The 12488-nt window shown below is 36.5% G+C and overlaps 1 protein-coding gene across 1 annotated transcript; it reads right to left on the reverse strand.

Annotated features, from left to right (window-relative positions):
• Positions 1 to 583: 583 nt before the first annotated feature.
• LOC21390116 (respiratory burst oxidase homolog protein A) lies at positions 584 to 11218 on the reverse strand. Its single transcript, XM_024176227.1, has 14 exons — positions 10071 to 11218; positions 9813 to 9972; positions 9524 to 9572; positions 8706 to 8819; positions 5934 to 6356; positions 3690 to 4076; positions 3472 to 3567; positions 3102 to 3217; positions 2786 to 2953; positions 2504 to 2663; positions 2164 to 2361; positions 1939 to 2067; positions 1520 to 1598; positions 584 to 1442 (listed from the first exon to the last, which is right to left on the reverse strand). The coding sequence occupies exons 1-14, from the start codon at positions 10729 to 10731 to the stop codon at positions 1333 to 1335; spliced, it is 2850 nt and encodes a 949-aa protein (XP_024031995.1). The 5' UTR covers positions 10732 to 11218; the 3' UTR covers positions 584 to 1332.
• Between the last annotated feature and the right edge of the window lie 1270 nt (positions 11219 to 12488).

The raw sequence follows: 12488 nt of genomic DNA on the forward strand, positions 1-12488 counted from the left end.
GAGATGGAAATTTTATAGCTCACCTTTTAACTGGTTTTCTTTTCAATTCTGTTGTTTACTTAATTGGGACTGATTTCGTCCTCGAAAAACCAGGGGACAAAGATCAGTTTTCCGTATCCATTAGTTTTCCCAGGAGATTGTCGATTTTATGTGGTCGTTCATTGATTTTTGTTTTTTTTTGTTTTTCGTTTTCCTTGTAATTGTCATGTTTTATAGTAGTGTCGTTTTTATAGATTATAATTGTCATCCTGACGTGGTGAATTTTTTTAGCCACATTCATTTCGCTGATTTGAATTTAAAATTTAAATTTTGTTACAGTAAAAAACTCTCAAAAATAGTCACATTTAATTTTTTAACTATAGTAAAAAACTCTCACACAACATCATATCTCAACTCGAATTATCGAACAGAACGGACTATGTACAGGGCAAATAATCATCTTTTTTGTTTCTTTCCTCCAATGAACTTTGTAATGGATGGGCATTTGGTGGAAAGTTTGAAACTTTCCCCTCATTCTAGATTACCGGGAAAAAAAAGTTGGTGACATAAATGATCATTTTTGTGAAAAATGAAAAATAAGAAATGAAAACAAAACATTGCAAGTTTTATTTAGCATTATGGCTCCTCTACTTTCCAAGGGATGCCAAAATGTCCCACAAAGATTCTACACGAGTTAACGTGCCCCCACAAGAACAAAGAAAAAAAAAAGGTATATATAATTCCTAATTTACAGAAATATGTTACTTTATTCTAATCGATGATAATCTATAAAAATAATTGAAAGTGGTAGTCTGCGTCATTACATTCCAGAAGGATTCCCTTAGCCATCATCCACAGCCTGAAGGTCGTCCTCTGTTCTTCCTTTCAGAACTATCTTCTCCTAACCCACCAATCAATGTCTACCATTGATTCATAATAATAATAATAATAATGTCTTCATCAATTATGTCAACTTCTATTATTGTACCACACTGATAGTTTGTTCCCCAGCTGTCTCATTTCAGGTCCACCTGACACGTGCCACACTTGATCTTTTGCCACGTACAATGCAGATTTCATCATTCACAAGTAATAATAAGTAACACAACGTTTTGTGTACATAATATATCATCCTTTTCTTTTTCTTTTTTTTTTTCTTTTACCCTTTTTTCATTTGGCTATGCAAGACTGTACAAATATATATATAGTTGTATCTAAAGCTAACAAAATTGCTTACTCTCGTAGCTACAAATTGCGAGAGAAGACTTGGCGAGGGGTGTAAAATGTTGTTTTATATATATATATGTATGTATGTATATAATATATATATATATATATGATCCTAGACGCATTCTAGAAATGTTCCTTATGGAATTCAAACTTGGTTGAACCTTTCTGATTGAACTCATAGCAAAGCTTGCTAAGTTCTTTTGCTAGAACCGGAGCTCCACAGTAAAATACTCCTGTTTCAGACAATTATAACAGTATAAGGAGGAGGGCAATTCTCAAAACATTTCATGGCTTAGGGAGATGGGCTCACCTATTCTAGCACTGCAGTGCTTGGAACAGATTTTGGAGAAAACTTTCTTCCAATTAGGCCTCGCAAAATGGGTTCGCACCTGATTATCAGAATCATGTATATAGTTAGTTAAAAAATGTACTCAGTAACTTTTAACTAAAAATGCTCTGAAAATAATCACAAATGTCGCATCGGTTCTGGAAACAGTGTGCCAAAAGAACATGCCATGTGTGGCAGTAGAGCTGTAAGTGCTGAAAAAGTCGCTGTCTACGCATGGGTTCAAGCCATGATCTTTTTGGAAGAATACTGATGGAAGCACTAGTATATAGAACTAACGCGTTTTGATCATATGTAGACTCCCAAGTATCATTTTCCTTTCTTGTGTACTTTTTTGAAAAAAGGGACCCCATTGTATGATAACGACAGATCAAAGAACTTACCCTTGTGCCTGACACAATGTCGACGCCGTTCTTGGCGTGGTTGAGAGCTTGAACCATGGTGATTAGAGCCGATCGAGCATCACCTTCCTCGTACACACTAGTCAAGTAGTTGTGCATCTCAATTACACCCTAAAATTCGAAAGTGATTAAACTTAATAATTATCAGAAACTTATTAGCGTCATCTTAACAAATTATAAATATTGCAGGGAAGATTTTCAGATTACCCTTTGATCAAGCTCCGCAACTTCGTTCATCACCCCCTTGAACCAATCGAATGAGCCTTGCTCCCGAGTTACCCAATAAAAGTAGGCGTTTGTGGTCTTTAGTGGCTTTTTTCTTTTCGGGGAAACCCTGTTGGGAGTGGTAAAGTCCGCACTCCCGGCACTTAAGTCTGACGTTCTACTGAAATCTGAGGCCGAATCCTAAGAAAACACAACCATTAGTTTGTAAAATTTAGTTATATATATATATATGTATATGTATATAGTTTGTAGGTTGAGATACTTAAAAAAAAAAAAAAGGGTGTGAATTAGTCTAACAACCGCAAGAACACAAGCTACTTACTGCCTGCTCCTCCATTTTTACGATGTTGTTGAGCAAATCTTTCAAAATGCTGATGAAAGGTGTGGCGCCAATCCCAAGACCAACAAGCAGCAAGACATCATATTTCTGATAGTCTTGTGCAGGAGCACCATAAGGCCCATCTATTAAAAGCTTTGGCAAACTGTTGTGGAGAGAAGAAGTTACAATTACTGTTGTAGTGCTCAAAATGCTTCAAGAGGCAGAGAGATTAAAAAAAAAAGTGAAAGAAAAAATGAAAAGAGAGAAAACATTAGCTAGTTAAACCTTTTCTTTGTTGTTTCATCAGCCCTAAGAAGGCCACTCTTCCCAGCTACAGGAGGCTCACAGGCTTCTGAGAATACCCTCTTAAGCTCTTGTGTCCAGTCGCCTAGCTGACGGATATGAACGCTAAGGTAGTCATCTCCAGGAGCAGATGTAATGGAAAATGGATGCCTTGCATTAATAAACCACAAGATAATTGATTTAGGACCGAGATATAGCAGACCAAAGGAAACTATAACTAGTATTGATTTGGACGAAATAAAAATATTATTAATAACAGAGCAACATGAGAAAGGAATACTGACGGTGTCATACATACCACTCAAAGGGAGAAACGGCCGGGCATTGAACAAACATGTACTGCCCACTTTTGTATTTAAACTGGGGCGGCTTGGACATTTGCAACGTTAGAACATTTCCAGGATAAATGGCGACCTGAAATTAAGGAATCAAATTAGGACTAAATTGGTTCAGCAATAAAAAGGACATATTATGGACAAATTAATCACGTGTGTGTAGTGGAGGAGAGGCCGACACTAACTGAATTACATTGACCATGAAGTGCGTCCTTCAGAAATTATCTGAAGGAACTCCTATCAGACATTATGAACTGCAGACATTCCAAGCATACTAATTAATCTAGTTTCTCCTATCAGATATTATGCTTTTTGATTGACCTTAATTCCCACCTTTAGAAGACGGACGGCGTAAAATCCAGACCGGAAAAATCTCAGGGTCCTCTCTCCAGCATATAGTAAAACTGGAACAGCTAGATATACCCATGTCTGCAAGCAATATGTATGAACAAGTATATTAAGCTACACTTGTTATAAAAATAAATGTTTGTCTTCCACTACTGTTAAATTCACTTGAGAATAAAAACTGGACAAAGAGGTAAAAGTTATACCGTCTTAAGGTACCATCTGTGAACGAGATAGACAAACACGCCGTGGATTACGAGCAAGACATAGACAATGACAAACAGGTGGTGTGAATACCAGAAGGCATTGAAGCCAGTGAGTCTGTCAAAGGGCTTGGGAAGCTTAATGACGCTCCTTCTGAACCACCGTGTGGCAAGTGTGAAGGCCACAGCCATGCATATGACCATTAGAATTCCCGTCACACCCTCAGGCCCTTTGACCAAAGCTGCATATGTTGGTTTATGGGTTCCAAAGTCATGGCTCAAATATTGATTGTAGTCTTCTTCTGTCACATTTATTAGCCTTGGAAAATCACATGCAAGATGGTTCCCAACGTGGAGAATGACGCCAACCACAATGGCTGCAGCTATTGTCTGCAGAAAATTAAACAAAAATTAGTCAATTTAAAGAGAATGAAATCAATGAGTATAGCCGCAGGAAATGTCTAAACAATACACTGTTCTTCTTGCAATTGATTAGTCCAACATACGTTGTTTCCACATCATATTCAATATATCATTATAAGGTGGAACTAGATCTCATGAATCCTATCAAACAAGTTAATCTCGACATATATTGAAACTTTAAATAATAAGAGCCCGTTTGGTTCATGTGTTTTAACCGGTGGTTCTTAATTTTAATATTTGAAATTCAAATTTTTTATGAGAAAAAAACATTGTAACAGAATTAAAATCATGGGTTTAAACGCAACAAACAAATGAGCCCTGAGTGATTCTCGTGAATCTTAAAGTGACGATGAATGTCGGAAAAAAAAAAGTGATGATAAACATATGATCTCGGAACTAATGTGGCTAGTTATACCCCAAAGTGTAAAGGCAGTACACTTATCCCCCAAGTGGCATTGTTTCAAACCATAGAGAACTTCCAAATTTGAATAGGAACTAAATTCGGACGTCAAAGTTAGTTCCTATTATTTGCATTAAAAATAAATAGGAACTAAATTCGGACGTCAAATTTAGTTACTATTATTTGCAAAAAAATAAAAATAAAAAAAAATAAAAAAAATAAATAGGGACATAAATTCGACGTCCGCACGACCGCATCAAAGCATGACGGTGTGAAGCTCAGAGAATATACAGTTGGAACCCAACTAGCTACTAGGGAATATAAAAAGGATTTGTGTTCCTTTTCTTCTAGTAAGTTTGTCCTGATCTATTTTTCAGAAAGCATCTATTGATTCTTTATTTTAGTTGACGTAGTAACCGGATTTCTGACTCGCGCAAGAGATGCCTCTGAATCTTTCTAATATGGTCATTTTCTATTTTTCTGGTTACAATGACTTCCGAGTTCAGGATTATTGAATAGAAAACCATTCTGTATACGGCTGGAAAATGTTCGCCGCCAACGTTACACAGCGAATGTCCTTTGTCTTCTACGTACCTAAAAAATCGTTAATTAATTAATTAACTGATTACCCTTTTACTTTCTTGCAAGTCTAAGAGGGTATTTTTCCAGTATAGACCTCATATGATATCATGCAGGTTCTAGACATTAACTGGATGGCACAAGCGGTAGGCCACCTGACCTTAATTGTCTTGTTAAACAAAAAAGTAAATAATAATTACGCGCGTCTTAAAGTCATTATCTCTTCTTTTATCACAAGAAAGAAAAGTAAGGCAACCTACTTAGGTGTCAACTTTTGCTGCGTGAACAGAAAGCTGTATAAAACGAGTCTATATCCATAAACGTACTTCTCGTTCGTTCGGTTTGTTAATTCAATTTTTTAATTTAAATTTAGATGTGATATTATGTAAAAATTTATTACTGTAACAAAAAAATTAGATATAACTGTTTCTGAAAATTTTTTACTCTAACAAAACTCGAATTCTAAACTCAAATTAGTGAAATGAACAGAATTAACTACTCCTTTAACATTTAACATTTTCATTCATTTCGTAAATTTAAGTTTTTAATTTAAATTGAGATATGATATTTTTTAAAAAATTTTAATTATAATAAAAAAAATAAATGTAATATTTTTTAAAAAATTTTAGCTGTAAAAATTAAAAACTCAAAATTCAAATCGCTTACACAAACAAGCCTTAATTTTCAACATTTATATAGTGACAGAGATCAACCTTAACGTTGACCCTTATCAAATCATAAAAGTCTATTCAGATAGGTCGAAAGTCCCAACCGATCATGGTCTCATAGACGTATAAACAAAGCAAAGGTTTTTGGGTCATAATTGATGAGTTGATATAACGCACCTTGTGGAAGTTGATATTGTCGTCAAAGGGCACAAAGTAACCGAGCTTTGTGTTCCTGAGCCAAGTGATGATGTTTCTACACACGGGCAAGAGAATGAGAGCCATGTTGAACTTTAAGGTCTCGGCTGCCCCTTTAGCCGTGAGAAGACAGTAACCCATTATCCTGAAAGCGCTTCTCTGCTTGTACTGTAAGAACTTCCATGTGAACAGACCAATCATGATTGCGATCCAAAGTGCTATGACCCAAATTCTCTTCCAATTCTCTTGCAAATAATAGACGAGTTTTGTGCTCAACCTGCGTATTCGGCTTCTCTTTCTGAGGCCTTGGAGATTCTGGCTCAGAGCTTGGCTCGTGTAGCTCAGTGCTTGGCTGTAGTTTAGGTACGTGTCCTTTTGCAGCAAAAGGGTTTCCAGTTGCCATAGCTGCGTAAGAAGTTAAAAATCATTTCCCCACAGTGGGAAAAAAAAAAAAAAAACCGAGATCAATATCAGGTGAAATATTTGACGTTCAATGATAAAATATGGATCATGATGTCAAGGACTCATCATTAGACCGCGATCCGTGACAACGAAACACTTTACGCGTTAGAAATAGAAAAGATTAAAAAAAAAAAAAAGAAACAGAGGCCAGCAATATCCCACTTGCGAGAGTGACTCAAGTTTATTCGATGAAAATATTTTTACCCACGTTTTTTTAAGTAACCCGTATATAAATATTTGTTTAAACTTTTTTTTTTTTAAAAAAAAAAAAAAGAAACAGAGGCCAGCAATATCCCACTTGCGAGAGTGACTCAAGTTTATTCGATGAAAATATTTTTACCCACGTTTTTTTAAGTAACCCGTATATAAATATTTGTTTAAACTTTTTTTTTTTTATCATAATTAAGCATTGTATATTTGTTTGACTTACAAATTGGTTAATACAGCACATAATAGAACAGTAAAGAATTTTGTTTTATATAGGGGAACCCACCTCAATGTAGCCAAGTCTTTCAGGGTCCAATTCTTCCATGATCAGAGCTGCATATTCTTCTGCTTGTTCCTTCAATCTCGATAGCTTGTTTGCAGACGCACTTAGCATAATAATCTAATTATCAAAAAATATATATATTTATTTAGGCAAAAAAAGGTTGACCATGTGTTGTGTTCATACTAATGCAATAATCTGCAATAAAATTACTAAAACGCCCCCACCAACCCCACTGAAAAACGTCATAATTCTTCAGAAATTCGGCCGAAATGAGAAAACGAATTTGCCACCTGTCCAAGCTGGGACTGTGGAACAGGGCAGAGTCCTTGTTCACTAACTCTTGAGTCTAATAATAGACAAAGATGCTTAAGAACATGGCAAACATCATAGACCAAGAAAGCTACCAAAAAAAAAAAAAAATCATATCCATTATCTTGTATAATATTAAGGGAGTAGTTAGCTTTACTAATTCATGGATTAAGGTCACCCAATCCCGCCTACCCATAGACTATTTTAACTAAAAATGGAAGCTTGAAGACTATCATAACCAATTAAGGTTATTCAAGATTGTATGTACCACTTTGGTCACTCTAGCAAGAAGAGGAAGACAAGGTCGGCGCTAGACCTTTTTTTTTTCCTTTTTTCTTTTTTTTTTTGAAAAAAAAAAGAATTAAGAAGCCGAATGCAAGTTGTCTAAATCATGCATGTCATTGAATATCATTAATTTAATGTGACTGATTATGCTGATTCAATTAAAATTAGTGAGGAAATAAAGAGTAATATGATTTTCCATAACCTTTTTTTTTTCTTTTATTTTTTACCTCTTTTACTTCCTCTTCAGTGATTCTACCATCTTCGTTCTTGTCCACCCTTCAATATAAAAAATTAACCAATTAACACGAGAGAGAAAAAAAAAATAAACAAATGAAATTGCATTACAGGCAGGAATGGATACAAAGACGGTTATGCTCCCGCGTTGTTGAGAGAAAGTGATGGTTTATTTCTTTAAACAAAAGGAATGATTGATTAATAATATTAATAAAGCCAGACACATAAAGATGAGATTAATTAATGGTGACTTAGTTGATGAAGATTTTAATTAACGGGTACATGTCGAAGAAGATCTGGAGTCGCGAATCGAAGCTTTGATCGGTAATTTGCGACCAAAACTCGTAGAGTTCGTCTCTGCTGATTTTTTCAACCTTCAATCTTCGTCTTCGTCCCAAAGCATCAAGTAACTCCAAAGCAAACTCCTTTGAATCTCTCATTCCTTTTCAAAAAATTAAAATATTAATGATATCAATAATTAAAGTTAAGCAAATTGCTTTTGAGCAAAATGTAAATTGAAAGGAGAATTGGAAATAATACCAATGCATTCGGCAAAATCGGAGCGATAAAGATAACCGTCTTTGGCAAGCTTTTCGAAGTTCTTCAGGACTTCGTTCCACCCGTCGACGCCATTGTTGGCCTTGCGGGTGTTACTGATGAATCTCAATCCGCGAAGCGCCTTCTGAGCGCCGGAGCGAGTCCGATCGAGCTGAGCTCTCTGCCTCCTCAAGGCTCGAGCCGCCAGAGCTGATTCGACTCCGCCGCCGGCAGCCGCCGAGGATGAAGCCGAAGCCGGAGCCCAGAGCTGAAAATATTTTTACCCACGTTTTTTTAAGTAACCCGTATATAAATATTTGTTTAAACTTTTTTTTTTTTATCATAATTAAGCATTGTATATTTGTTTGACTTACAAATTGGTTAATACAGCACATAATAGAACAGTAAAGAATTTTGTTTTATATAGGGGAACCCACCTCAATGTAGCCAAGTCTTTCAGGGTCCAATTCTTCCATGATCAGAGCTGCATATTCTTCTGCTTGTTCCTTCAATCTCGATAGCTTGTTTGCAGACGCACTTAGCATAATAATCTAATTATCAAAAAATATATATATTTATTTAGGCAAAAAAAGGTTGACCATGTGTTGTGTTCATACTAATGCAATAATCTGCAATAAAATTACTAAAACGCCCCCACCAACCCCACTGAAAAACGTCATAATTCTTCAGAAATTCGGCCGAAATGAGAAAACGAATTTGCCACCTGTCCAAGCTGGGACTGTGGAACAGGGCAGAGTCCTTGTTCACTAACTCTTGAGTCTAATAATAGACAAAGATGCTTAAGAACATGGCAAACATCATAGACCAAGAAAGCTACCAAAAAAAAAAAAAAATCATATCCATTATCTTGTATAATATTAAGGGAGTAGTTAGCTTTACTAATTCATGGATTAAGGTCACCCAATCCCGCCTACCCATAGACTATTTTAACTAAAAATGGAAGCTTGAAGACTATCATAACCAATTAAGGTTATTCAAGATTGTATGTACCACTTTGGTCACTCTAGCAAGAAGAGGAAGACAAGGTCGGCGCTAGACCTTTTTTTTTTCCTTTTTTCTTTTTTTTTTTGAAAAAAAAAAGAATTAAGAAGCCGAATGCAAGTTGTCTAAATCATGCATGTCATTGAATATCATTAATTTAATGTGACTGATTATGCTGATTCAATTAAAATTAGTGAGGAAATAAAGAGTAATATGATTTTCCATAACCTTTTTTTTTTCTTTTATTTTTTACCTCTTTTACTTCCTCTTCAGTGATTCTACCATCTTCGTTCTTGTCCACCCTTCAATATAAAAAATTAACCAATTAACACGAGAGAGAAAAAAAAAATAAACAAATGAAATTGCATTACAGGCAGGAATGGATACAAAGACGGTTATGCTCCCGCGTTGTTGAGAGAAAGTGATGGTTTATTTCTTTAAACAAAAGGAATGATTGATTAATAATATTAATAAAGCCAGACACATAAAGATGAGATTAATTAATGGTGACTTAGTTGATGAAGATTTTAATTAACGGGTACATGTCGAAGAAGATCTGGAGTCGCGAATCGAAGCTTTGATCGGTAATTTGCGACCAAAACTCGTAGAGTTCGTCTCTGCTGATTTTTTCAACCTTCAATCTTCGTCTTCGTCCCAAAGCATCAAGTAACTCCAAAGCAAACTCCTTTGAATCTCTCATTCCTTTTCAAAAAATTAAAATATTAATGATATCAATAATTAAAGTTAAGCAAATTGCTTTTGAGCAAAATGTAAATTGAAAGGAGAATTGGAAATAATACCAATGCATTCGGCAAAATCGGAGCGATAAAGATAACCGTCTTTGGCAAGCTTTTCGAAGTTCTTCAGGACTTCGTTCCACCCGTCGACGCCATTGTTGGCCTTGCGGGTGTTACTGATGAATCTCAATCCGCGAAGCGCCTTCTGAGCGCCGGAGCGAGTCCGATCGAGCTGAGCTCTCTGCCTCCTCAAGGCTCGAGCCGCCAGAGCTGATTCGACTCCGCCGCCGGCAGCCGCCGAGGATGAAGCCGAAGCCGAAGCCGAGAGCACGCGCGCCGCGTGGCCGTGGCTCCACGAGAACCGCCGCAGCTCCGCTTTCAGCTCCTGCGAGAACTGCCTCGCCTTCGCGACGGCCTCCGCCTTCAGCTCCTGCGAGAACTGCCGCAGCCGCTTCGACGACGTCCGCCTGATCGACGACGGCGACCTCGACCCCGACGCCGGCGTTTCGATCCCTCCGGCGGAGGAGGAGGCTCCGTCGTCAATGTTGATCGCCGTCGCCGGCTCGACGCTCCGAAGCACGATCGTGTCGTCGTCTTGGAGATCGAGGGTCACTTCGACGAACTCCTCGGCCGAGCCGGAGTCGTTCCCCGGCGACGATCCTCCGCTCACGGCGGGCACGGAGTCCGACGCCCATCGTCTCTCGTGCTTCGGAAATCCCCTCATTGATCGACCAAAATCCTCTCCGGTCCCTGGTGAGGTCTGTTTTTCTTGAGTGAGCTCTTAAAGAGGAATGTTTGGGGATTGAAACGCGTCGTTTCGGAATCTCAGTGAAAAGACATGAACGCGGAAGCGCAGCAAACTTTAGGAGTACATATAATATATATAAAACGAAAGCAGAAGAAAGAAAAGGACAAATGTTTTTTTTTTTTTTTGTTGGGTTAAAGAAATAGACAAACACTAGCCAGTTCTGGTTGTGGAATGATGGTAGTCAATGTAATATTTGTGGCTGCGTGTAGAGAATGAATGGCACAGTGACTAGTGACCACCAAAAGAAGAAAAAGAAAAGAAAAGCTTCTTCTTCTTCTTCTTCTTCTTCTGCTGATCTTGTTCTTCTTTTTGCCTTTTTGTTTTGTTTTGTTTTTGGTTTTGTCTGTCTCTCTAGAGTATTTATGTGTTAGTTTCGTGGCAAAACGCGGTTAGAGAATGAATTTGAAGGAGGGAGAGGGAAAGATAGAAAGAGAAAGAAAGTGAAAGCCTGAGAGGCTAGAGAGGGAAATTACTACCTATATATATATATATATATATATAAGATTAGTTTTTATAATTGTTTTTCATTATGTGTTGGGTTTGGCAGGAGGATGAGATGGGGTGGCGTGGGAAGTGGGGGTGGGGCCGGCCGTTGATTCTAAATTTTCTTGAGTCTCGACGGCAGGGATTACTCCGGTCAACTCCTGCCGAGAAATGGAAATTACAATTTACAAAGTAACTAGACTTTTACACGTTCGTATTATATTATATATTTAAAATTTTCACCATCAATTATTCTCTTAAAAAAAAAGAGTTTACAGATTACGGAGCATCCAAATGGTGATTAGGGATGGTATCAGATCGGGGCGGGTAGGTATACTTCCATAATTACTTAATAACAGTTGATTTTTTTTTGTTTGTTTGTAAAAATGTAAAATTCACCGTTTGAACTTTTTAGTTTGAACTATATAAAAAAAAAAAAAAAGATGAATTGATGGGAGATTAAGTTCTCGGAGCCCGTGTGGTTGAAAAATTCGTTCTCTAATTCGAATCATGATTTATGATTCGTTACAGTATTTTTCTCATAAAAAACACACGTAAATCGAAAATGAATTATATCATAGTTCTAATCCATGAACCAAACGGGCTAACATCTCATGATTCAAACTGGAGTCAAAACTCGGGCATCAAACATATGTTTGGAATGAGCTGGTGGTTCAAATCACATGAAATCATGAGCAATATGGCCCCTTTTAACAATATATGTTCCACGATGTTATTAGTATTGTGGTTGTTGCTGTTATAATAATAATAATAATAATAATAATAATAATATTATTATTATTATTATTATTATTATTATTATTATTATTATTTTCTATTTTATTATATATTGACGTTGTGGGAGTTTGGTTCGGCCCGCCCAGAACTTGACATTTTATGGAGCAAATTAAGTAGGGATCATTGTAAATGTGCATCATAGTTATTGTTGTTGTTGTTGTTTATTTATTTATTTTATTTATTTTTTGCTAATCGCATCGTAGTTGTTTATTGTTACTGTTTATTTGGTATACATAATACATGTCAACACGCATAGATCATTTTATATTATATGCCAAATTTGGTTTACTATTATTAATTTTTGCATGTATATATGTTATAATTGTATAATAGAACATACTCTAATCTTCAGACAATATGATACAAACTAGTGATTGATGAATAACTACTAA

This window comes from Morus notabilis, unplaced genomic scaffold, assembly GCF_000414095.1.
Source record: "Morus notabilis unplaced genomic scaffold, ASM41409v2 Scaffold1168, whole genome shotgun sequence".
In the NCBI taxonomy this organism is placed as follows: Eukaryota; Viridiplantae; Streptophyta; class Magnoliopsida; order Rosales; family Moraceae; genus Morus; species Morus notabilis.

Coding starts and splice junctions, on each gene's coding strand:
- LOC21390116 (XM_024176227.1), bottom strand. CDS start 10,731: ATGAGGGGATTTCCGAAGCACGAGAGACGATGGGCGTCGGACTCCGTG. Junction 4,077..5,933: donor ACAATATCAACTTCCACAAG/GTGCGTTATATC, acceptor AATTTTCTGCAG/ACAATAGCTGCAGCCATTGT. Junction 2,362..2,503: donor TAAAAATGGAGGAGCAGGCA/GTAAGTAGCTTG, acceptor GTGTTTTCTTAG/GATTCGGCCTCAGATTTCAG.